Source organism: Colobus angolensis, unplaced genomic scaffold (assembly GCF_000951035.1).
Source record: "Colobus angolensis palliatus isolate OR3802 unplaced genomic scaffold, Cang.pa_1.0 Scaffold196, whole genome shotgun sequence".
Taxonomy (NCBI): Eukaryota; Metazoa; Chordata; class Mammalia; order Primates; family Cercopithecidae; genus Colobus; species Colobus angolensis.
In genome coordinates, this window is record NW_012115110.1 from 2,620,284 (window position 1) to 2,647,675 (window position 27,392).

The window sequence follows — 27,392 nt, forward strand, 5'->3', positions numbered from 1 at the left end:
TATTCTCTTGGTTTGCATATATGTCTTTGAGTATATATAGGAATGGAATTTTCAGAGTCATAAATATATATGCACAGGTGCAATAGACAGTACTAATCAGCTTTCCTAAGTGACTGTGTGAAGTTACACTCCCAGAAGTGTTTGTGAAATTTTCAAAATGGTTTCAAATCCTTCCCAACACTTGGTCATGTTGATATTTTTCATTTTAGGTATCTAGTAGTGTGAAATTTCATATCAATGTATTAATTAATAAGATTGAATACATTTTATATGTTTAATGGCCACTTGAGTAACCTTTTTAGTAAAGCACTAAAATCTTTTGTACATGTAAAAGAAAGAGACCCTGTTGTTTTCCTTCTCTCTTGATGAGAGTATTGTAAACATTCTGAATATAAACATTTTTTCCCATTCTGGCACATATGTATTATAAAATCTTCTCTGACTCTGTGACTTTTTATTTAGACTTTTAATGGTCGCTTTGCTAAACAGAAATTTTTTTTTTTTAATGGAGTCCAAATTATTGATATGTCTTTGGGGTTGGTGCTTTTGTACTCTGCTAGAAAAAAAACAAAAAACAAAAACCTCTACTCGTCCCAAAGTTGCAACAGTCTTCTTCCACATGATCTCCTACAAGTTTTTTTGTTTGCTTATCACATGTAGACCACTTAATTTTTGTATATGGCATGGAAAAAAGTCAACATTCATTTTATCCATGTGGTTATTGTGGTCGATTGTTTTTAAAATGGTTGAAAGGATTTTCCTTTCTGCACCCACACTTTTGGGGTCTGGACCATTTTGCATTCTCACTGGAGATAAATGAGAGTTCCTGTTTCTCCATGTTCTCATCAGCGTTTGACATTGTCAGTGTTTTGGATTTTCTCTATTCTAAGAGGTGTGTAGTGGTGTCTCATTGATGTTTGAGTTTGCAATTCCCTAATGACATATGATGTTGAGATCTTTTTATATGCTTATTTGCCATCTATATCTGTTCTTTGATTAGGTGTCTGTTCAGATTTTTGTCCACTTTTTGTTATTGTTATTTTTATTGTTTTCTTATTCTTGGATTGTAAGTGTTATTTATATGTTTTGTGTAACCGTCCTTTATTGGCTATGTCTTTTACAAATATATTCTCCCACTCTGTGTCTTGTCTTCTCATTTTCTTGACATTTATTTCACAGAGGAGACATTTTTTATTTTAATGAAGTACAGCTTGTCATTATTTCTTTCATTGATTGTGCCTTTGATGTATCAAAAAAGCCGTTGTCATATCCAAGGTCACCTAGATTTTCTCCTATGTTATTTTCTAGGAGTTCTATAGTTGTGCATTTTATATTTAGCTCTATGATCCATTGTGAGTTAGTTTTTGTATGGAGTATAAAGTCTACATTTAGATTCATTTTTAAAATTTATTTATTTATCTTATTTTGTTTTTTGAAATGGAGTCTCACTCTGTTGCCCAGACTGGAGTGCAGTGGTGTGATCTCGGCTCACTGTGTGACCTCTGCCTTCCGGATTCAAGTGATTCTCTTGCTTCAGCCTCCTGGGTAGCTGGGATTACAGATGCACACCACCATGCCTGGCTAGTATTTTTGTATTTTTAGTAGAGATGGGAATTCATCATGTTGGCCGGGCTGGCCTCGAACTCCCGACCTCAACTGATCCACCATCCTTGGCCTCCCTAAGTGCTAAGATTACAGGTGTGAGCCACCGTGCCTGGCAGATTAATTTTTTTGCGTGTAGATGCCCAGTTGTTTCAGTATGACCAGTTTAAAAGGCTATCTTTTCTCCATTCCACTGCCTTTGCTCCTTTGTCAAAGATTAGTTGACTATGTGTATGTGAGTTTATTATTGGCCTTTCTATACTGTTCCACTGATCTATTTGTCCATTCCTTGTAACTTTATAGTAAGTCTTGAAGTTGAGTGTTGTCAGTCTTTGTTCTCTTCCTTCAGTATTGCTCTGGTTATTTTAAGTGTTTTGCCTCTCCATATAAGCCTTAGAATCAGTTTGTTTATATCCTTAAAATAACTTCCTTTAATTTTGATTGGCATTGCACTGAAGCTGTAGATTAAAATGGGAAGAACTAATCTCCTGACAGGATTGAGTCTTCAGATCTATGGACCTGAAATATCTCTCCTTAGTTTTCCTTTGATTTATTTCATCAGAGTTTTGTAGATTTTTCTCATGTAGGTTTTATACATATTTTGCTGGATTTATATCTATTTCATTTTTGGGGTGCTAATATAAATGACATGTCTTTAATTTTCAATAAATTTTGTTTGGTTGTCACGGTTGTCACTGGCATATAGAAAAGCAATTGACTTTTGCATATTAGCCTTTTATCCTGCAACTTTGGCATAACTTATTAGTTCCAGAAGTTTCTTGGTGGATTCTTTCAAATTTCTACATAGACAATCATGTCATCTATGAACAAAGATAGTTTTATTTGTTCTTTTCCAATCTGTATACCTTTTATGTAATTTTCTTGCTTTATTACACTAGATAGTACTTCCATTACAGTGTTGAAAAGGAGTGGTGAGAGGAGTCATTCTTATTTGTTCCTGATTTTAGCGGAGAAACTTTACATTTCTCACCATTAATTATAATGTTAACTGTGTATTTTTTGTAGATGGAAATTCTCTTCTATTCCTAGTTTGCTGGAATTTTTTTTTTTTTATCATGAATGAGTGTTAAATTTTATCAAATGGTTTTTTTCTTCATCTATTGATATGATCATGTGTTTTTTCTTCTTTAGACTATTGATGTAATAGGTTACATTAATTGACTTTTGAATATTGAACAGGCCTTGCAGACCTAGGATTAATCCCACTTGGTCATAGTGTATAGTTCTTCTCATGCATTGTTGGATTCAATTTGCTAACATTTTGTTGAGAATTTTTGTATCTATGTTTATGAGAGATAAGAAAAACTTTCTTTTCTTGTGATATGTTTGTCTGGTTTTGATATCAGGATAATGCTGACCTCATCTTATAATTTAGGAAGTATTCCCTTTGCTCTGATTTATTGGAAGAGATTGTAGAGAATTAGTGTAATTTCTTCCCTAATCTCTGGTGTAATTCACAGAAAACCCATCTGGGCTATTTGTTGCTTTTTATGCACAGAGTCCTGAGCTCTGAAGCAGTGGAACGTGAGACTGGGGTCCTAGAAATGAGCCAGAAATCTTCCAATCAAGGTGGACAACCATGCAGAGCCCATTTTGGAGGATGATCTGCCATTGCTCATTATATTGTGATTATAGGTTTTTGTTTTTTGGTTTTCTCAGGGAAGGGCCTATTGAAATTTATAGGAGGGATTTAGTTGCTATTTGAAAACACAAAAATATTTAAATACTCTTCACCAAATGCATAAATTATACCAAAGAACACCCTGGCAGAGGAGAGGATAATCTATTTATGGAAAAAGAAATTATTAGTTGATCTTTAGCCATCTACCAATGAATTTTAGCAAGGTTAATTTTCTGCCTGACTTGGGGGTCATCAGAAATCATCCTGAACATAGAGCATTGCTGGTGGAAATCCAGTGTTCCATGAAGAACCTCTAGAATCTGGAAGATAATATACAGGTGTCCCTTACCCTAGAGGGAAAAAGAATAAAAAGCAAAGAAAGAAAGAAAATTCCAGTCTTTGAAAAAACTGTGCTTTATTTTTATAATGCCCATCTTTTGGTTGGTTCTGGCAAGAAGCGTGCATAAAAGGTGTGGTGTCCATCATAAGAGCTTCTCACATTGAAAACTGGCTGTAATTATTCAGTTGCACTTTTCCTCATAAGTTTAAGAAATTTAATAAGTACAAATCGTCTTTTTGGAACAAGTACAATGTATAATAAATAATTTCAGAAATTGAAGTCTCTGTATTTAAATATAATTAAGATAAACATTATATTGTACCTCAGGAGACAAAAAGTTCTCCTCTTTGTATACATAATGGGGGAAAAGGGCATAATTAGTTGTATGTCCTTTGGTTACTCTGTGGGCAGTTACTAGTAGCTCACCTCCTCTTTGTTTCAGCACTGCTCAAGCTATCTGCCTTGCTGATCAACCAAAGCCTGTGAAGGAATATAAGTACCCTGAGAAATTGCCAGGAGAATTATATGATGCAAACACACAGTGCAAGTGGCAGTTCGGAGAGAAAGCCAAGCTCTGCATGCTGGACTTTAAAAAGGCAAGTGATTATTGGCACATGCTCAATGCAACATGATTCATAAGACTGTTTTATTTAGTGTAACTGATGTTGATGTATTCTGCATTTATTGGGTACCTACCAAATGTCAAATCCTGTATGTTAAGCCTGGTCCTGTATAACAGGGAACACATGTTTCACTGGCAAAGAAGATGACAGGAGATACTGTTGTGGGTATCAATTTTCATTTGAGAGCCGACTTGGCCTGTTAAGTTGGATCTTTCTTTCTGATTTATCATGTGGGAGTTCAGCAATAACGTTTAGTCAGTGTAAGTTGGCAAATTAATACTCTGCATTTTTTTAAATGGTTTAAAAAAAACAAAGTCCCTCTCCTCTCTCCCAATATAGGCATATTTTATTATAAAGCAGCAGCCTACCTAGGGCTACTGATTAATAAATTTCCCTCAAACAAGGTATTTATAGAGTTGTCTCTTATAGAAGGTAGTATCTACTCCGTCAACCCCAGGAACTTTACCAGAGTGATTTACTAACAGAAATTCCTCATGTAACACAGAGACATATGCTCTTGCTAGAAAGGGAAAATTGAGATTTAGGAACCTGCTCTATCAAACACAGGAAAAGCTACCCATAAATTAAATAAAAGTAACTATTGTTAAGGTTTCTTTTATTCTAGTTTATAATAAAATCAAGAAGAAATTAGAGAAAAATATAGTCCTCCAGAAACTTCCACAGATTTCAAAATGCATTGGGAATACTCCCAACTTAAATCTAACGTGATAATCTTCTTTCTTCTAAAGTCAAGCAGAGCTCCCCCAGAGATCAATTCCAGCTCTGTGCCAGAACTGGATCCTTATCTCCTCAGCTGGGGAGTCCCAGACTGGAACAAGAGCTGTAAATCCGTCAGCAGCAACAGCCATTCTCAATAGTGCCTTTTCTTGTGGGCAGAAGATGTGAATTTCCTAAGAAATTTTTTTTTGAGTGTTACTCTTCTGTTAAGGAAAATGGACATAAAACTAATGGTTTTTTTTTTTTTCAGAGGCAGGATCTTCTAGATCGTGCTTCTGGTTTCCGTGGTAGTTAACTTTGTGACCATGGACTGTGTCATTCATGGTGCCCTGGTGTCATTTGGAAAACATAGGCAATGAAAAGTTAAATGCAAGGTGCATTTTTATTATTGAAGAAATATTTATATGCAGAGAAACACATTCATTTTACATACACAATCTGAATTTTAACAAATGTATTCTCCCATGTCACTGGCATCTTAATCAAGACACGTTTTATTTACATAAAACCAAAACCTTCCCTGTGCCCCCTCTTTCAACCCCTCCCTGACTCCAGTAAGTCACAGTTATTCTCATTTCTATCATAATTGCTAAATGTTGCCTGCTCTTGAACGTTATAATTACCTTGCTCCATATATTAATATTAAAAGTAAATTGTATAATATTTCGCCATGAATAAGTATGATGTTAGCTGTTGATTTTCATACAGATACCCCTTATCAAACTGAGGAAGTTCATCTCTAATCCCAATTCGTTTAGAGATTTTATCACAGAATTGTGTTGAATTTTGTCAAATTTTTTTCTACATCTATTGATATAGTTATATTGTTTCCTCCTTTGTTATGTTACTGTGGTGAATTACATTGATTGATCTTTAGTTTTTTCCATTGGACTTTGAATGTTAAGTCAATCTGCATTCCTGGGATAACCTCACTAGGTCGTGATCTATTGTTCATTTCTATAATCTGCTGAGTTGATTTGCTAATATTTGCTCATGATTTTTACATTTGTGTTCTTGATTGATATTATTGGGAAATTTCTTTCTCATAATTTCTTTTCAAGAATTGATTATCAGAGTTGTGCTGACCTAATAAAATCAGTTGACAGTATCCCCTCCTCTTCTGTTTTCTTGAAGAGTTTGAAAAAGGTTGGTGTTGTTTCTTCCTTAAATGTTGATTAGAATTCACCAGTGAGTTCTGTGTATGAAAAGGTTTTTGTAATTCCTGATTCAACTACACTAACAGATAAAGCGTTATTCCGAAGACCCTCCTAGCTAGACTGATCAAATTCATTGGAAAAAGTAAAGAAATCATTAAAAGTGACACTAAAGGAGATATTTTTTCAACAAATGACTATGAATTCCTTTAATTACTGTAAGATCTGTAATGATATATCCTCTTTCATTCCTCATAATGATAATATGTATTTTAAAATCGTTTTTTTCTTATCAGTCTAGTTAGGAGTTTATCATATTACTCCTTTCAAAAACATCAATATTGGGCTTAATGTTAATTTTTAAAATTTGTTTGTTGGATTCTTTTCTATTTCACTAAGTTCTGTTTTGTCTTTATTATATTCCAAGGCTGAGTATGTGTGTCTTTTTCGTGCTCTTTGAAGCAGCAGCTTGAATCACTGACTTTCAACCTTTTCTTATTTTCCTAATATAACCAGTTAATGTATGTAAAGCTATTCATGTCTTTGTAAGAATACATTAGCTGTATTCTGAAAATGTTTACATATTGGGTTTTTAATATTATTAAGCGTATCTTCTAATTTAACTAGTAACTTCTTCATTAACCAACCTATTACTTAGAAATCTACTAAATATCATTTAATTGCCAAATAATTCTCCAGATAACTTATTAGTTTTGATTTCTAATTTCGTAATTTTGTTCAGAGAATATACTCTGCATATACTTTTGAAATGTATTGACACATATTTCATAGCGTAGCATGTGATCTATGTTGGTGAACATTCTGTGGAGACTTGAATATAAATTCTGCAGTGGTTGGGTAGAATATTCAAGAAATAACTATTTTTTAAATAATATTTCTTACACCTTCTGCATCATCCGTCGTATTTCCTACTTGTTTCACCAGTTTCACAAAGATGAGTGTTAAAATCTCCAGCAAGGATTACGTATATTTCTATTTCTCATGTTAGTGCTATTAGTTTCTGTTTTATATATTTTGAAGTTTCATAATTAGGTGCACATACATTTAGAATGGCTATGTCTTCTGACTCTTTTCTCATTGTAAAATACCCTCCTTTATTGTTGGGTAATATTACTTTGCTTGAATTCCACTTATCTGACATTAATATAGCCACATCAGCTCACTTGGGATTGCTCTTTGCATGATGACGTTCTCCATTCTTTTACTTTCAATTGATGTGTGTGTTTATATAAAATGTGTCTGCTCTAAACATCCTTTTGCCTAGTATTGCTTTTCTGTTCATTTGAACAGTCTCTGACCTTTCACCAGCATGTTTAATCTCTTTATATTTAATGTAAAAATTATGTAGTAGACTTAAATCTACCATTTTGCTATTTGTTTTCTATTAGTCTCATTTCTATTTTGTTTCTCTGTTCCCTTTCTTCTGCCTTCTGTTAGATTAAACTATTTTTTTAATTTAGTATTTTACCTTGACTTGCTTTTTAACTATACTTCCTTATGTTGATTTATAGTGGTTGCTTTAGAGATTACAGCATGCATCCTTAGAGCCTAGGCAGAATTAACATTGTGCCTACTTTCTGCAAAATGCAAAGTTCTTACAACAAATAAGTCCATACATCCCTCTTCCTTGCAATCATTGACATGTATTTCATTTCTCTGCAAATTAAATGCCACAAAATGCAATGTTGTAGTTTTTGTTTTAAAATAGTTGCTTTTAAATAAGACAAGAAATTAGACCATCTTTTATATTTACTGTTTAGTATCTATGTTTTCCTGTAGGTCTGTTTCAAAGTGGTATCATTTCCCTAAGGCCTAAAGAACTTCCTTTAGTATTTATTCTAGCACATAGTTGCTAACCGCAAATTATCTTCAGTTTTCTTTATCTGAAAATGTCGAGAATTCATCCTCAATTTTGAAGATGAAAAGTGTTTAGATAAATCAGTGAAATATACTTTTGGCTTAGTGTAAGTTTTAGTTCTGGAATTCCATTTTTTATAGTTTCTGTTTATGTTCTGCATTTTCCCATTAATTCATTTATTATCTCTACTTTTTCTTGAATAGTATATTAGTTTATGTTATAGGTATTTCTATTATATTATGTTATTACATATAAGGTGAGTCCTGTTGATCCCCGAAGACTTTATTTTATTCTTCATTAGGGCTCGTCTCTTTCCGTTTTCTCTGGGCCCCGTGGTGTAGCCACTACTCTCGCATGTGGTTCTTCCCCATGAGGCATGGACTTCTGGGCTTTCCACTGAATGCCCAGGAGGCTCATTGAGGTCTCTCTACTCTGTGTCAGCCAAAACTCTAGTTTCTCCCAGCCCTAAGCATCCTCTGTCTTGAAGCCCTCATCAGCTTTCAGCCTGCAGCTGTGGTCCTCTGCTAGGCCACCTGGAATATCCTCCTGTGTGGTGACAGCTGCTCACCCCTTACCATTAGGACCTGCAGCAAATCCTAAGATAGACACCTGGGGCCCCCAGCCCAATGTGACATTTTTCTATATGAGCCGACTCTCAATTAGCTACCGAACAGGCCTCAACTCTGACCTCTGCATCCTCCAATCAGTGAGACTGCTATCATCCCCCTGGGCTGCACCTCCCCGTAGCAGGGGTCTGCAAAGTGCTCCCAGGCAGAGAGGTGGGCAACTGTGGCGCTCTCCACGCATGTTTTCCTTCTCTGGAGCATCACAGTACTGTGTTGACTGTTGTCGAGACCTGAAACAATTGGTCCATATATGTGGTGTATAAAATTTCATAGTTTTCTGGCAGTTTTGTTTTGTTTTGCAGAAAAGTGAATTTGATGCCAGTTACTTTATAGTGGACAGTAGAAGTAAAGTATCTTTTAAAATTAAACAAACAATACATCCATTAACATCACATAATGTCAGATCATTCCTTATGATATAACATTGTTCTTTAACACAAACTTTATGTGTTTTATTTATTTATTATTTATTTATTTTGATGGAGTCTTGCTCTATCACCCAGGTTGGAGTGTAGTAGCACCATCCCAGCTCTCGGCTTACTGCAACCTCTGCCTCCCAGGCTCAAACCTCAGCCTCCTGAGTAGCTAGGATGACAGGCACATGCCACCATGCCCAGCTAATTTTTTGTTGAGACAGTGTTTTGCCATGTCGGCCAGGCTAGTCTTGAATTCCTGACCTCAAGCAGTCCGCCTGCCTTGGCCTCCCAAAGTGCTGGGATTACAGCTGTGAGCCACCGCACCCAGCTTTGTATTTTCTTTTAAAAATTAAAAGCTATTTGTGTGGCCAGTAACTCTCAGTCACCAAATCTCAAAATTACATATGGTGTGGCAGTTAGAGATTTTTTTTTATTTTCTATGTGAATTGAAACATCTCAGAACAATTTAAACTGTAAAACTTATTTTTTTAAATGAACACCTGCTAAATTGTTATTTAAAAGGGCCTATTTTGTTCAGATGAAATGTAGAGATCAGGAAGTTTCTTAATGGGAGGATATAAAACAAGAAATAACAATAAGAAGCAAATGACCCAGGGGCCAGACCAGCCCTGGGCACAGTAGACTCACTCAGAAATATGCTAATCTAGATGATGGATGGAAGATATTTTAGGAAGGGATAAATCTCTTTTAAATACCTAACACTATTTAGTTTGAAAAGTGAATAGACAATGTAAATGTGTATGCATCCATTTTTTGTATATGAGAATGTGTATTTGGTGTATATGTATGTTTACATACTTACATATAATACATGACACATATATGACAATGGATTTTTCTGTCCACTGATGTGGAGTGATAATCAGGATTAGTAATAAAAGCATCTCACTGCTTGAAAAATAATGACAATGCACTGTATATCTGACTGTAACATCAATTGTAACTGCATTCTTTCTTTCCATAAGTTATTGGGGTACAGGTGGTATTTGGTTACATGAGTAAGTTCTTTAGTGGTGATTTGTAAGATTTTGGTGCACTCATCACCCGAGCAGTGTACACTGTACCATATTTGTAGCCTTTTGTCTCTCGGCCCCACTCCCGCTCTTCCCCGCAAGTCCCCAAAGTTCACTGTATCATTCTTAGGCCTTTGTGTTATCATAGCTTTGCTCCCACGTATCAGTGAGAACATACAATATTTGGTTTTCCATTCCTGAGCTACTTCACTTAGAACAATAGTCTCCAATCTCCTCTGGCTCACTGCAAATGCTGCTAATTGATTCCTTTTTATGGCTGAGTAGTATTCCATCATATATATACACCATGGTTTCTTTATCCACTTGTTGATTGACGGCCATTTGGGTTGGTTTCACGATTTTGCAATTGTAAATTGTGCTGCTATAAACACGCGTGTGCAAGTATCTTTTTTGAATAGTGGCTTCTTTTCCTCTGGATAGATACTCAGTAGTGGAATTGCTGGATCAAATGGTAGTTCTACTTTTAGTTCTTTGAGGAATCTCCACACTTTTTTCCATAGTGGCTGTACTAGTTTACATTCCCACCAGCAGTGTAGAAGTGTTCCCTGTTCACCGCATCCACACAAACATCTACTGTTTTTTGATTTTTTGGTTATGGCCATTCTTGCAGGAGTAAGGTGGTATTGTGTTGTGGTTTTTATTTGCATTTCCCTGATCATTAGTGATGTTGAGTAGATTTTCACGTTTCGGCCATTTGTATATCTTCTTTTGAGAACTGTCTATTTATGTCCTTAGCCCATTTTTTAATGGGATTGTTTATTTTTTTCTTACTGATTTGTTTGAGTTCATTGTAGATTCTGGATATTAGTCCTTTGTCAGGTGTGGAGATTTTGAAGATTTTCTCTCACTCTGTGGGTTGTCTGTTTACCCTGCTGACTGTTCCTTTTGCCATGTGAAAGCTCTTTAGTTTAATTAGGTCCCAGCTATTTATCTTTGCTTTTGTTGCATTTGCTTTTGGCTTCTTGGTCATGAAATTCTTTCCTAGCCAATGCCTGAAGGGTTTGTCCAATGTTATCTTCTAGAATTTTTATAGTTTCAGGTCTTAGGTTTAAGTCCGTAATCCATCTTGAGTTGAAGAGTGTAGTACAGACAATTTGAGGAAGTGAATCTGGTGGTGTGCCATTCACAATATTGAAGCACCACAATACAGTTTCAGCCCAGCCATCTGAAAATGTTGGTTTTACCTGGGGTGTTATGTTGTGATGATAAACCTTAACCAAGTTTATATTACTGAAATTGGTCTTTGTGAACATAACTCTTAAATTATGGACTAGAATGAAAAGAGAGAGGCTTCATTAAAGGTAGTGTACCTTAGCTGCGAAGATAAAGCAACAGTGAATATTCTGCATAGGGTTTGGCTCTTTTCTGCCCAAGTTAGGTATTTGTTATTAAAAACATGTTGTCTTCATCGCGTACCTATCATGCTTTGTCAGTGTTGCTTCGGTGGCCTGACCCTGCAATCTGAAACATAAGTCACTGGAATTGCTTTGAAATTTGATCACCTCAGCATCCTAGGTACTGTTTTTAAACTGGGAGTTCCCCCAACACCCAGCAAGTCTTACATTCCAACTGTCTGGACTCTAGAACCATGATTTAATAGGATCTTTGTTCCAAGAAGACTCTGAAGTTTCATTAAGAATATAATGACCTACAACTTTTATTAAAGTGCTTTAATAAAATCATGGTATGTTACATACCATGAAGTTAGCAGTTAAGTCAAAGTGATAAAATTGGAGGGAACAATTGGTTTTTGGCTGTTCATTTGTAGTTTACTTTTTTTTTTTAACTTTTTCTATTTAATGTTTATGGATACATAATAGTTGCACATATTTATGGGGTACTTGTAATACATTGATGCTAAAACAGAAGAGTTCCCTTTTCCTCCTTGCAGGACGTGCGACAGGGGTGTGGCTCACTCCTCTGTCACCCCTCTGCTCAAACCCCTGGGGGGAGCATGCAGACAGGCAGGTACAGAGACTGTGGGGAGCACTCTCGGGCTCTGGCCCCACAGCAGCCTCTAGGAGTGGGTGTCTGCAACTCCCAAAGCCCAAGTGGGCGTGTGTTACAGTGCACTCCTTCAGCTTCGCCATCTATGGACGACTTGTGTTAACCAGCTCGATAAACCCTCTGCCTTATTCCAAGGGCAGAGGGCCAGTGTGACAGCTTTCTGTATCCCAAGCTCTTTCCCAGTGTACTGGAAAAATTAGGTCACCCCCGTGGCCTCGAAGATGAGTGTGAGGTTTTATTGTGAGTTGGAGGTGGCTCTCAGCAAGACGGATGGGGGACCGGAAAAGCAGGATGGAATGGGAAGGTGGTCTTCCCCAGGAGTCAGGCTGCCCAGTGGCCAGACCCTTCTCTGGCTGCCCCCAGCTGAATTCCCCTTAGCATCCAGACATCCCCCCTCTCTTCCTTTGCTGCGTCATTCATCTTTCCGCTGTCACTGGTCTGCCAGTCTGCTGGTGTCTGCTGGTCTATTCCTCTACTTCTCTTGACCACATTCAGCCACTGTGTGTGCCCATTAAGATCTCAGGTTTCTGTGGACACAGGATCAGGGGCATGGCAGGCCAGAGTAGTCTTGGAAAATGTCACATTTGGGCATGAAAACAGGAGTGTCTGTTCTCACCTAGGTCTGTGGGCACAGGTCTGAGGGTGGAGTCCTCTCCAGGGACCCTGCCTTCTCTACTCAGCACCTCCCTGCCCCCTCCCATATCAGTACAGGCATATAATGTGTAATGTTCAAAGTGAAGAAACTGGAATATCCTTACATTAAATGTTCATCATTTCTTTGTGTAAGGAACATCACACTCTTCTGGTTATTTTGAAATATACAATAAATTGTTGTTAACTATCGTCAGCCTATGGTCCTACTAAACATTAGGTGTTATTCCTTTTATCTAACTGTATTTTTGAACCCACTAACCAACTCCTCTTTATTCCTTCCATCCTCCTCCACGACACTTCTCAGTCTCTCGTAACCATCATTCCACCACTATGAAATCCATTTTTTCACTTCCATATGTGAGTGAGAATGTACACTATTTTTATTTTGTCATCACAACTCTTTAAGACACTATAGTTTTTTTTTGTCTGGGACAGAGTGTCATGTTTATTAAATGGCAGACAAGTACATCTATAGGATATCAAGGTCCCAAATGATGTTTTAAATGTCAAGAGACAATACCATAGGTTATGTGATTTTCAAGTTTCTTCTAACTTTGTGATTTATTCCAGCCTTGAGGACTGGAGTTGGGGATTGAGCAGGTTCCAAAATGAGGCTGAAAAACAGAGATGGCATGAGCCAAGTCACAGACTGAATTAGAGAGCCACATGATTTGGCAGTGAGCTGTCACCGGCATCCTATATTTGAAGGCTTTATACTTTAAAAAGTTGACAGCCCATCCCTTTCACAATATCTTCGTCAGTATTTATTCTGTAAAATGCTCCCCCAAAACTACAACATAAGAATATTCTGAAATTACTCTGAATGGTAGTCTGAATCATGGTCATCTTAAGTCATCTTTGGCTTTTTATGATCACAGTTTCCTGATTCTTGCTAATGTTATTGTACGTAAAGCTTTCCTGGTCCTCTGTCACTGGTTTTCACAGGAGCAAATGAGTACATATTCAATGTGCCCAGAAAGCATTTATTGAAAGACGAGTAGCAAGCACTGTTCCAGATAATGATAAGGAACATAGTAAAAAAATTTAACATTTTAAAACACAATTTACCTTGTATTATCTTGAGTAGTCTTAGCAACAGCCCTGTGAATGAGGACCCTAGCTCCCTAAGGTCACAGCAGTCACACGGCAGAGCCCTGAACGCAGATGGAGACCTGTGCCATTGTCTCCGCGAGCCCTTAAAGTGTGAAAGGAAGTGTGAAGTGCCTTCGTGCCTTTACTTTGGGTGCCAGGCCCTGAGCCGAACACATTACCTATAACCACTGCATTTGGCCCCCAGGACAAGTCAATGATTTGCTCTTGTTAACCTCATGTGCACACTGAGGACGCAGGGGTCCTGCCTGCCCAGATCTGCCTGCAAAATCCACACTGGATCTGCTTGTCTACCTAGGAATCCCAAACTCTACTGGACCATTGTGGCCATCTCCCAGATCACCCAACCACATGAGCACCTTCTGCTTTCACATTCATTCATTCATTCATTCAGTATGAAGGAATCTGTTTTCACACTTATTCATTCATTCCTTAGGTATGCGTGCTCAGCCTCCTGAAGCAGGAGGTCTCTATGCCCCATCAGTCCGGGAGGTCTCTGTGAGCCACCCAGGGGCTGCCCCACCTTTCTCCCTAGCTCCGGTTCTGACCTATCATACTGCCACACAGACATAGAGTCAGTGTGCACAGGCTGTGGTTTTAAGGGAGTTTATTTTTATCCTGGCATTCTATCAAGTTGTCATTCTTGCAAACAAATAGAACTGTCCAGTTGTCTGTTTGGAGAATTACATTCAGGGCCCTTAAATTCATGGGTTCTTTGGGTTCTGCATACACTTTTTATCTCCAAACACCATTCTGGCCAAGAACAGAGGCCCCTGACACCATACACTAATGAACATAATTAAAGCCTGTCTGAAGGAGAGCAAACCAGGATGCTCAGCAGCAGTCTTCATGGGAGCAGCCATAGGAGCATCACTGTCTATTCCCTGCTGACAAAGACCTCAGCCAGGCAAAGCCCTGGCCATCAACACAACACACTTACCACAAGGGAGAGGATCCCAGGGGATGCAAAAGATCATGACATTTAATTGCACAGTGATTGTAACCATATGAGATTTTAAACCATAGCGCAATATGAAAGCAATTGATATCTGAATTGAAACACTGAACGTTTACTTGTTAATATTTCAAGCTCCAAAATCTGGTTTATTAGTGAAGGAGATACAGCCAGGGAAAATATGAAGCTGTGTCTTAAAGTACCTTAACTTCTAAGTATATAATGAAATACATGCAGGAGATTTAAGAACTAGTGTTAAAACCCTTCATGAGATGACTCACACAATGCAGAAAACCATCTTTTCACATAGTTGAAATATGGAGTGAGATCACCATGCAGCAAAATGCCATCTTCCCAGCTGCACTACGTTGATGTGCTTCACTGCCTGCATTTTCCTCATAACATGAATCACCCAGTAGATGCAGCCATTTAATTTATTGGGGAATAATGCAGTACTTGTTTAAATATTCTGAACAGTTGTGCAGACAATTTAAGAAATGTTTTCAACATGTCCAGTTGAGTCTACCACCAGCATTCCAGAAGGTTCCATCATTTCACAAGTCCTACTGTTTGCCCTTCATTGAGACATTCCTTTGAACTCAGTAAAAACAATGCCTTGCACTTGGAGAGTCTTTTATAGTTTATAAATCTTTATCACTGGGGCATCTCTTTCTGTATGCGCTAATTGGTGATTTACAGCAAACTCCTTCTTTACCCTATGAAAACCAAGAAGCAAAGGGGGTCATATTCACAATAGAACCTCTTGCCTGGCAAGATGCCTCACATATTTTAAGCTTTAATCACAGATTTGGGGATGGTGGCTGCATGGTTAAATGGTTGGATGGATGGATGGATGGATGGATGGATGGATGGATGGATGGATGAATAGATGGACAGATGGATGGACGGACAAGCCAACAAGCATCCTAAACATTCTTAATTTAAAAATAAGAATTCAGACTTGGAGAGGTTCATGGAAGGTGGGGTTGAGAAGGATACATTATGAAATATTAAGTTTAGGTTTTTTTAACTTTTTATAGTTTTCTGTAATGTCTGAATTAAGCATAGTTTACATTTTAATTTAGAAAATATAATTTGTTAAATAGATAATATATAAATAAAACAAATAAAGTATAAGAGATAGAATTAATTTGAACCAAGTCTAGAACATGAGTCTCCTTACTCCTCACTCTATTATATGCTATCATATTGCTAAGTAGGCATTTGCTTGTAAATTATATCTGTTGTTTTCACCTTAAATCTCTCAGTGATATTTTTATTATAGATGAATGTACAATATGATGTAATCCTAATGACCTTTTAAAAAATTTCTTTAGGACATCTGTAAAGCCCTGTGGTGCCATCGTATTGGAAGGAAATGTGAGACTAAATTTATGCCAGCAGCAGAAGGCACTATTTGTGGGCATGACATGGTAAGAAGCTAACTGTAGGTACAGCATCGTATTCAGATGCTAGTCTTTCAACCCATCCATCTTTACTCCTCTTGCATAGGTATTTTTAAAACATGTATTTCTCATATACATATGCATACCCATGCTCCTATCAAACACTGTGTTTATTTTATATTGATAATGTGAAGAGGAATCCTTTTCTCACTTTTGTGAAAATAAAATTGATGAGATACCTGGAATTCATAGACACAGAAATCAGACAATAGGTGATGACAGAGTCAGTCTATTGAGGGGAAACATAAGCCATTGACGACCATTTATCATGGAAAGGAACAACATTAAACAGTGCTGTGAAAGTCACAGAACATCAGTTTGAAGACCCTGGAGCACATCATTTTCACCTATTGTTGCCCCTGTGAGAAGAGAGAGAGCTATAGTAGAGAAAAGAAGAAGTATACAAGATGTTGCCGCAATGTGGACGCAGTTGGAGACCATTCATTATCCTAGGCAAACTAATGCAGGAACAGTAAACCAAATACTGCATGTTGTTACTTATAAGCAGAAGCTAAACACTGAGTACACGGGGACACAAAGATGGGAACCATAGGCCCCGGGGACTACTTGAGGGGGGATGGTGGGAGGGGGCAAGAGTTGAAAAACTATCCCATATTATGCTCGCTGCACGGGTGATGAAGTTATTCGAGTGCCAAACTTTAGTGACATGTAACCTCCGCATGTAACAAATCTGCACATGTACCCCTGAACCTAAAATAAAAGTCGGAACAAAAAGAAATATACAGGATAACAAGTTTATTACTAAATGGTAAAGAATGACAATTTCATTATTAAAACTTTAAAAAATTATCATAATACTCCATAATAATATTTTAATTCTTTCGATTTAACTTGTAATTGCATTTTTTAAATGTAAAAGACTATTGATGAAGATAGAAAGATCCTGGACCCAAATTATCACTATAAGTATTTTTGTTTTTTATGTATCTGAGTTTTTTAGTGGCATTAGTGAATATGAAATGATATTTAGGCATTGATCTAGTACAGTATTTGAACATGCCTAAATACCATTGTTCTATTATGTTTAAATACCAAAGAAAATACATCACATCTTATACATATTCAAATGTGACTAAAGACAGAAAGGTTTTAAAATGTTGACAACAATGCTAACACATGTTTTCAGGTTAAATTATTGCAATGCCAGCTGAAGAAATGAACAGAAATAAGATAAACTTATTGAGAAGAGCTCCCAGCCACCATTCATTCTGGGCACATTTCTAATATGCTTTTTTTTTTAGTTCCTCAAAGGGCATGAGATTGATCATTGAATTCTTCTAATTCATTGAATTCTGCTAGTGATCTAGTGATACAGTTGATTTAATCCATAATACGTAATGTAATAGCAATGCTTTCAGTTTCTTGAAAGAAAATGAGTGTAATGAGATATGGCGTGGAAATTCTAATTGTCAAAGACATCAGGTAATTTACTTGAATGTTATGCTGTAGATAATCATGACTTTTCTTCTGTCATTGATTAAAATGGATTCTTCAGGTGATCATTTGCAAAATTACGCCTATTTCTTAAAAGACCAACAGACTTTTTGACGTTGCCCTTGAGCTATTGCCTGCATGAAACAGGAGGTGGTTCTCCAGGCATCCTGCTTTCTTTGTGGTCAGGTGCTACTTTTTCCTAGGTAATGTAGTTGTGATGCTCTTTCAAAATAACCTGTATGTTCTGGTTACATTTTATTTATCTCAAAAGCACCATTAAGTTCATTTCCATTGATATTTGACATTATTTTCCCTTGTATTTCAAATATAGGTTTTTCCTTTGGACTGAAAAAAAAGGCTATATTGACATAGAGTAGGTTCCTACAAATTACACAGCTGAACCATGGTCCAAAGCAATAAAGTGTTCTGTCCAGGGTCACCTGGTTGTTCAGTGGCAATGTGGGACTCTGTAAGTCAAAGCAAATAACTGAGGCAAATCTCAATGAATGTAGAGGTTTACTTTTCCAAAGTTGAGGATGTGCTCTAGGAGGGGGTGGGACAAAAATCACAGGGGCATCTGTGACCCCTGCTCTTTCCAAAGAGGACTTTGATGACTTCAATATTTAAAGAGGAAAGAGGCCAGGCCTGGTGTCTCACACCTGTAATTCCAGCACTTTGGGAAGCTGAGGCGGGTGGATCACGAGGTCAAGAGATCGAGACCATCCTGGCCAACATGGTGAAACCCTGTCTTTACTGAAAATACAAAAAGTAGCTGGGCACGGTGGCAGGTGCCTGTAGTCCCAGTTACTCGGGAGGCTGAGGCAGGAGAATCGCTTGAACCCAGAGATGGAGGTTGCAGTGAGCCAAGATCGTGCCACTGTAATCCAGCCTGGGCAACAGAAGGAGAGTTGATCTCAAAAAAAAAAAAAAAAACAAGAAAAAACAAAAACAAAAACAAAAGAAAGAGAAGCAAGGGAAGCAGGAAAGAAGAAAAGAGGGGAGAGTAGACAAATGAGACCAGCAGGTACATTTTTTTGACGCTTCAGTCAACACTCACTGAATCCACATTTTACATGTGAGTGGAGATTGAGGATTTGTGAGGATAAAGAAAACAGAGTCGAGGAAGCAGGCAGATACGCATTTGTCTGGGGTGGGTGGAGAGGTGAGTTTTAGTCTTGTCTTTGTCCTGTATCTGTGAAGAGAATTAATTCACATGGTCATGGTGCAATAAATTCATTAATTCACATGGTCATGGCGCAATTAATTCATTAATTCACATGGTCATGGCGCAATTAATTCATTAATTCACATGGTCATGGTGCAATTAATTCATTAATTCACATGGTCATGGTGAAATTAATTCATTAATTCACATGGTCATGGTGAAATTCAACAGAGCTCTGTTTTGGGGTAAACATTTGGAGGCCCACAGAGAATTTCCTGGTGAGTAATTTGTGAGGGAGGCTGCCCGTGGAGACACGTGGCCTTCCATCTTCACAGCTCTCTAGAAACAGAATGGGAGGTGGTTTTTGCACGACCCAGTTCTCAAGCTTAACTTTTCCTTTTGGTATAGTGAGTGTGAAGTTACGAGATTTTATTTTCGTTTCATACATTGTATTTTCTCAGGCTGCTAACAAAGACATACTTGAGGCTGGATAATTTATAAGGGAAAGAGGTTTATGGACTCACAGTTCTACATGACTGGGGAGGCCTCACAACCATGGTGGAAGGCAAAGGAGAAGCAAAGTCATTATCTTACATGGCGGCAGGCAAGAGGGAGCTTGTATAGGGGAACTCTCATGTATAAAACTATCAGATCTCATGAGACTTATTTACTATCATGAGAACACCATGGGAAAGACCCGCCGCCATGATTCAATTACCTCCTACCGGGTCCCTCCCATGATGCATGGTAATTGTAGCTACAAGTCAAGATGAGATTTGGGTAGGGACACAGCCAAACCATGTAAGACATCCAAGTCTCATGTAAACAGTCCCTTTTGATATTAGTCGTGTGTCTGTGTGTCATTGTCATTGGTTTGCATGTGCCCCTGTGGCTTATCAGTTTAGATGTGTGTGTGGCCAGCGGTCAGTATCCCAGTGTTGTTCTTCTTGATGGGACCCCGTCTCCTCTCTCTGCTACTAAGGATGCTGCTGAGGCTCCACAGTGGTTTTATGAAGTGGTAACATAGACTGATACTTATTTCATTTTTAATGTCAAATGCTTAACTTAGTGCATTGTGTACATTTCATCCTCAAAGCAGCCCTACAGGTAGCCTAGTGCAGTCCCCACTGGACATTCCAGAGCTCTTCTGGGAAAGGCCCTGGGTTCCTCTGTGGTCACCCCAGGAGAAATCCAGGGCAAGGGGCAGGGGCCACAGCTAAGATGCGTGCCTGAAGGATTCTAGCTCTTCAGTCACTGGGGACCCCTCTTGTGAAATCAAACCAGCTCTCACTGTGTGATTCCATCAGGTCCAGAGCTAGGCACTTGGCCTAGTGCTTACATTGAACCCTCCTTCTGAACTCATTCTGGTAGTTTCTATCATCCCTAATTTCAGAAGAGGACACGGGGCTCAGAGCACATGGGTGCCTTCCCCGGGTCACACAGCTCGCAGAGCTGATCTGTGATGCCCGTTTGATGACTCAGTGCTGTTTTTTCTGCTTCAATACACTGCTCCCCTGCATCTGCTGCGTTTAGGTGTGACGTGCTTATTTTGTGAACAGCAATGGCCACAGGCATAAGCACTTTGTTGTGGCATCTTCCTCTCTAAGATAAAGCCTTTTTCATGAGTCACAGTGTCTGTCAATCAGACACAAAACTGTGATAAAGTCAGTCCTAAGAAACCTAATTGGTATTTCAGTGGAAATCTATATGTCTATTTAACACAGCATTCTTAATCTTGACCTGATGCCTCCAACCATCTATTATCTGCCTAAAATTAGATCTAATATTGTGTGTGTGTGTGTGTCTACGTGCCCCTGTATTTCCCACAACCCCCTTAGCAGAAGATATAGTGCTTTCTCATCAGATTCTCAAAATTTTTTTGTTTTAATACTTTATAAAATTAGGAAAATCATTTAAGTATACTCTAACAGAAATAGCAAAAGATGTAAAAACTGAAGTTACTTTTGCATTGACTTAATAAATGTATATTTCGCTATTTCCTTTCTCATTACTTTTGATTGCAAAAACTGCAGTTACTTTTGCATCAGCCTAATACAAGGAATTGCAATGGTCATTATCACAGCAAAAAACTGGAATACTGCAAATGTCCATTGATAGAGGACTAGTTGGATAAACACCCTGTGGAATATTATGTGTCTGTAAAAATATGATGAGGGTCGTGTCTATATACTTCTGTGGAATGATGTACAGAACAAATTGTTAAGTGGAAAGGTAGGATGGAAAAACATCTGGGTAATATGCTGTCATTTATCAAAGAAAAGTAAATACTAATCAATAGTTATTTGCTTACATTAAAAAGAATAAACCCTAAATGCTGAAAAGCTTGTAATTATTTTAGATAACTTAAAATGCTATTAAATAATCCCTAAACATCAAAGGCGGAATGAAACATTTTGACCTAATGTATCAAGTTGTTGACTTAACCAGAATCCTAACAGAGGAATTATTTCAAGAGACTTTAAACTCCAGTAATTAGTCTGTGCATTCCAAATGGGATAGATTCAGTGGAGAAAAAAATGCTACAAATAATTTTAAGCTGTTTTCAGTAATCATGTTATTGTTGACGGATTTATTTTGCTGGGATAAAGGAAGTACTAAATGTGCTTATGTTGTTAAGAATCAAGATTTTTAATATATAAAAGAGATACATATATAAAATCAAAGGAGCTAAGTAACATTTAAAATTTAAAATTAATACATCTCTAAGAACTAATGAAGTATTTTTTCTTTAAAATTAAAATTTTTAAAGATTAAATTAAAATGTAAAGAAAAAATTAAAATTAAAATTGTTAAAGAGGCTACAACCTCTTAATCTAGTTTTCTCAATAAAAGGAGCCAGAACTTCTCATGTAAATGGATGATTCCAGGCCTATAACAGGTATAAAAAGTGTAGTAGAAGTTCCTCTTCAAAGAGACTTCTCTCCCCATCTAATTAGGAATAAATAGTAACTTCCCTTAGAAGCACAATTTATTCAAAGACCCGTGCTAACATTCTTAGATATCTGCTAGCTGTAATAAAGAAATCAATGTACTCTGTGTTCTTAGCTCCCACATTTTGGCCTAAATATTTGCCCTGGCATGCTTATACTGGTCCAAGCAAGCATTAGGCCATAGCCTGTTCCTCTTCCTTATTTGAAGGTACTTTTGCCTTTCTCAGCATTCCACAGTTACTTCCTCCTTCCTTTGTTCTCCTCTGCCTTTGCCTCTTTTAAGAAGTTCTAAGTTGCTAACCAATTGGGACAAATAGAGAATGTGAGATCCCATTCCAGCCAATGGAAACCAGACACTGCAGTAGGGTGGATGTGTCAGGTTATAAATGACCCTGTATCCTTTGTTCAGTGTACTCTGTTGGCAAAACTGCTGGCAAGTGTACCCTTTCTGCAGAAAGTAAACTAGCCTTGCTAAGAGATCTTTTGTCTCAGTGAGTGTTGATTTTTTTTAACACCAAGCGCCCGTTCCCCACACAAGGAGTGTACAAGATAAGCCTGGGATACCTCGCTGAGTCAGAAAGCTAGAAGCCTTCCAAAGATGCCTGGCTCCTGTCAAGAGGAAACTCAAGCAACATTTCCAAAAGAAACATATGACAATAGCATATTTTTCTTTATCTTTTAGAGAAAAGCATCATGGTTTTCCTGTACAATCTCAAGCTCAGGGTACCGAGGTATTTGATGAAGGTTGTTTTTCCTTAAAAGAAGTAATCCAGAGAATCATGAAAAAGAAAAAAAATTAGAATATCATTAGTCTTGCAACACTCAAAGATGTAAAGGATCGAGGAAATGATTGTTAATGGCTGCTAAAAGCATTAGTTGGGAAGCTGGGGACCTTTGCAAGTCAGCCTATATTCCCTGAACACTGAAGCATCCTAACACCAACGCTGGAGGCCTTACCAGGCATTCTGTGTGCATATACATAAAGCCATCAATGGTTCAGTCTTGCCAAAAATCCAACTCTGAACCTATCCAATGCCTTGGATCCAATTGCCTGATTGCAGCAGATCTAGGGAACCCAGGGACATGTTCAATGGCACCACAGAGACACAGCCAGCAAGATCCAGAGTACAGGAAACTCCCAACAAACAGATCCATTCCTTTATCATGTGAATTCAGGAAAAAGAGAACATCAAGAGAGAGTTCGAATGTGGAGAGAGACATGAGAAGCATGTCAGCTGAATGCAATATATGAACTGTGTTTTGATTGTGATTCTATGTTAACTGTAAGAAAAATAAAAAAACACCAAAGTGGAATTTTGAACACTTACTAGCCATTTGATGATATTAAGGAATGATTGTAGGTTTCTAGGTATGACAATGGTGTTGTGGTTATGTTTTTTAACGTTCTTAATTTGGGGAACCCTTAGTGAAAGAGCTTTGAAGAAATGATTTCAAGTCTGGGAGTCAGTGTTGGGAGAGAGAAAGTGGATGGGCATTTAGGTGAAATGAGACTGGACATGAATTAATAAATGTTGAGGCAGGACTGCAGGTTTCAAGGACTCCTGTGCTATTTCCTCTACTTGTGTGTATCTTTAAATCTTTCATTAAAAAATAAGCTTTTTACAAAAACAGAAGAGTGTTTTACCATGCCAGTACCCCTTTCTGAGTCTGTGAACTTCGCCAAATAACAACAGCAAAGTAAATCAACAACGATGTTATGATGTACGTTGAGTTTGCTCTCAGATTCCTGGTAAAAAACAGTGGTTCTTTGATAAACATCCTGCTTTTGAGACAGCACTCCTGTCTTCCACTAACCTGACCTCATTCTGGGGCTTCAAATCCTGTTCATCTTTGAACCAAGACAGATTTTCCCAGAAATATTTTCAGAGTTATTCAACCTACTGAAATTCTGTTTTCATGTTTCATGTCTCCTGCATTAGAAAGTTATGATCAGACGGTTTTAAGAAAGGGAAAAAAAATAAACAACGACAAGTAGCACACACCTGGCAGCTCCTTCCTCTCTGCACAACCAGTGCAACCTCACTCCTGTCCCCACGCCTGCTGGAGGCTGTCCAAGAGTAGGAGCCTATTCCCGGCAATGGGCTTCTCCTTGAGCCTAAGACAGTGGACTTTGTTCTACACCTGGGGGGAGGGCAGGTACGGGTGGAAAAGATGATGTTGTTGTGCTTAAAGAAAAGAATTGAAGAATTGAATGGATGAGGCTTTACTCCTCAGAATTTCTTGTTTTTAAATTGACTTGTTCTTACTTAAATAGCATTAAATGGAGCCATTTGAACTGCTACAGTATGTGGCAACACTGGTCAAATATCAGTGTCTTGATACGTGTTACCCTAATACATCATTTAATAATAGAAGTATTACTTTCCTCCTATGAAAGTAGTCTTTCTGTTTCTCTCTCTCTCAGTACAAATCTAGTGGCTCTAATCTTGGAGGTAAAAAGGGACTTGACTTCAGGTCTCCCCAGCCCACAGGCCAAGTTCTTCTCACTCCACCGGGGCCAGGACAAGGGACAAACATCTTCCTTCTTCCTCCCAACAGACAGTCTGGACCTTTAAGATCTTAGAAGTCTGCACCAAACCACCCAGGGAACCACCGCTGTTGGACACCATGTTAAATAGTGCATAGCACTGATACGTGGTGCAGTGAATTTGCTACGTGGAATTTAGCATGAATTAAAACGAATGAGCACTTCTCTGGAGAAAGGGGAACAGATAACATCTCCAGCCTTTGTGGGGAGAGATGAAATTCCACAAGGGTTGCTTCATCGCCCTGGAAGCTGCGTGACCTCTAACGTGGCATCGGTTAATCGTCCCAAGGCTCTGAGCCCAGGTGCTTTGGGGTGAAAGCACAGAGCACTGGCCTGAAATGACAAGGTGTTGAGCCATGCGGAGCCCCCAGCTGTGCTTTCCTACCTGAGACTCTCTCTGTTCTGAACATGAGATGTGAAAAGCACCTTGTTTTCAGGACAGGTCAGAGTTCGCTGACTTAGGAGTTAAACAGTGAGACTGAGTGTTCAGATAATACTCCTTCATTAAATGTGTTAAGTTTCCAGGAGATCAGACATTTGAAAATGATTTTTCTATTCATCTTCCCTGTATGTGAATTTATAGGAGGATACTAGGTTTGGAAAGGAAAAAAAAAGCAACCTCGAATGTACTATATTTATATTAGGTGCTACTTGAGGGTAGGGAGGCTAACATCTGCATCGTTTGCAAAATTTCCCACTACTCAGCCTTATAGCAGTGGTGAGATGAACCCATCTACCTATCTGTCTGAGTCAAGTCAACTTATTTATGTTGAAAATTTTAGTGGTGCCGGGGAGGACAGTGTGTGAAATATGGTGATGAAGGCCCCAAGCCCACCCATGGCCACTGGTCAGACTGGTCTTCTTGGTCCCCATGCTCCAGGACCTGCGGAGGGGGAGTGTCTCACCGGAGTCGCCTCTGCACCAACCCCAAGTAAGTATGCCTTGACCTCCTTCCGCACAAACGACGATTTCCATGCCATCAACCCTCCAAGCAGTTTGCCTGTGTCTCAGCTCTCTCTCTCTCTCTTTTTTTTTCTGAGATGGAGTCTTGCTCTGTCACCCTGGCTGGAGTACAGTTGTGTGATCTTGGCTCACTGCAACCTCTGCCTCTCAGGTTCAAGCTATTCTCCTGCCTCAGCCTCCCAAGTAGCTGGGACTACAAGTGCCACCACCCGCCCTGCTAATTTTGGTATTTTTAGTAGAGACATGGTTTTATCATGTTGGTCAGTCTGGTCTCGAACTCCTGACCTCAGGTAATCCACCCGCCTTTACCTCCCAGAGTGCTGGGATCATGGGCATGAGCCATCGCGCCTGGTCTCAGCTCTTAATAGTAAGTCCGTGCTATGCATATGATTGTAAGAAGCACTGAGTAGGAAAGGTATTTCACTCAAGCATTTCTTAATTACCTCTCTGTGCTATAACTTAAGATGCTTCTAACTACCTGACCACAGCAAAAAATAACAGCACCAACAGTAATATTCAGGAATTGGATTTTAATCACATTTACTTGACATACCCAGGATCTGATTAAAACAAATAAATCATAAGAAAAGTATATAGAACACAAATAAATAAGATCAATAAGAACAATTTTTGTATGCAGAAAAAAACAAATTTTTGGTTTTCCATCAAATATATTTCCCTTCACAGCAAGTGGTTTAATTTCCAGCTTCTGTAAGAAGTAAGAATGAATGTGAGGAGCATCACCAATGTGGGGAAGTAAAGAGGCTTTGATTTTTTATTTTTTTAATTTAACTTTCATTTTAAATTCAGGGATAGAGTACAGGTTTGTTACATAGGTAAACTTGTGTCATGAGTGTGTGTTGTGCAGATTATTTCATCGCCCAGGGATTAAACCTAGTATTCATTAGTTATTTTTTGTAGTCCTCTTCTTCCTTCCACCCTCCACCTTCCAACAGGCCGCAGTGTGTGTTGTTCTGCTTTATATGTCCTTGTGTTCTCATCATTCAGCTCTGCTTTATAAGTGAGAACCTGTAGTATTTGGTTTTCTGTCTCTGCATTCGTTTATTAAGGGTAATAGCCTCCAGGTTCCATCCATGTTCCTGCAAACAACATGATCTGTTCCTTTTGTATGGCTGCAGAGTATTCTATGGTGTATATGTACCACATTTTCATTATCTGGTCTAACATTGATGGGCATTTAGGTTGATTCCATGTCTTCGCTATTGTGAATGGTGCTGCAACGAACATTCATATGCATGTGTCTTTATGGTAGGATGATTTATATTCCTTTGGATATATACTCAGTAATGGGATTGCTGGGTTAAATGGCATTTCTTTTTTAGGTTTTTGAGTAATTGCCGCACTGTCTTCCACAGTGGTTGAATTAACTTATGCTCCTACCAAAGTGTCTAAGTGTTCCTTTTTCTCCACAACCTCACCAGCACCTGTTATCTTTTAACAGTTTAATGGTAGCCATTACGACTGGTGTTTTTTACGTCTGCCTTTGCCCTTAAGCTTATTTAAGATGTGTCATTTGACTTCTTGTTTCAATACCATCTTTAAAGCATGAGCTCCCCACCCCCCGCTGTATCCCTTGGGCTACCTGCACTTACCAGTGTTTACATGCAAATTCTCTGGGGTGAGCTATCAGTGCCAACCAGCAAAGGTGACTGGCTCTTTGGTATTGGTCTTTGGGTCCTGGCCTTGTCACCAGAAGACTGGTGGTGGAAAGAAATTTTAGTCTGGAAAGCAAAGTCATTGAACTTCCCTCTGAGTTTCACATTCTCTCACATGTGCTATCCTGGGAAAGTGTGGTCCTCCTCAGTCAGCCTCTCCCTGTACAGGGTGAGGACAGCTGCCCACCCTGCCTCACCACTGCAGAGGCGCTGGGCCCATAGAGGAGCAAGAACAGGCAAGCCTGCCCTGCCGCTCTTGTAAAGGATTCACTCAATGGAAAAGGGAGCACAGCCTTACCATTCGTGTGCAAGAATGTGTTCTCGACCACTTGGAAATCCACTTTTCCAGCTGGGCGCAGTGGATCCT

At 38.5% G+C, this 27,392-nt stretch overlaps 1 protein-coding gene across 1 annotated transcript in view; it reads left to right on the forward strand.

Moving 5' to 3' along the window:
- The window catches only part of ADAMTS16 (ADAM metallopeptidase with thrombospondin type 1 motif, 16), a 185,399-nt gene that overhangs the window by 67,521 nt on the left and 90,486 nt on the right, over nucleotides 1-27,392 (forward strand). Inside the window, exons 9-11 of the mRNA XM_011940955.1 lie at nucleotides 4,027-4,180; nucleotides 16,139-16,234; nucleotides 25,169-25,317. Coding sequence (XP_011796345.1) covers nucleotides 4,027-4,180; nucleotides 16,139-16,234; nucleotides 25,169-25,317 — 399 coding nt within the window. The remainder of the gene's footprint in view (nucleotides 1-4,026; nucleotides 4,181-16,138; nucleotides 16,235-25,168; nucleotides 25,318-27,392) is intronic.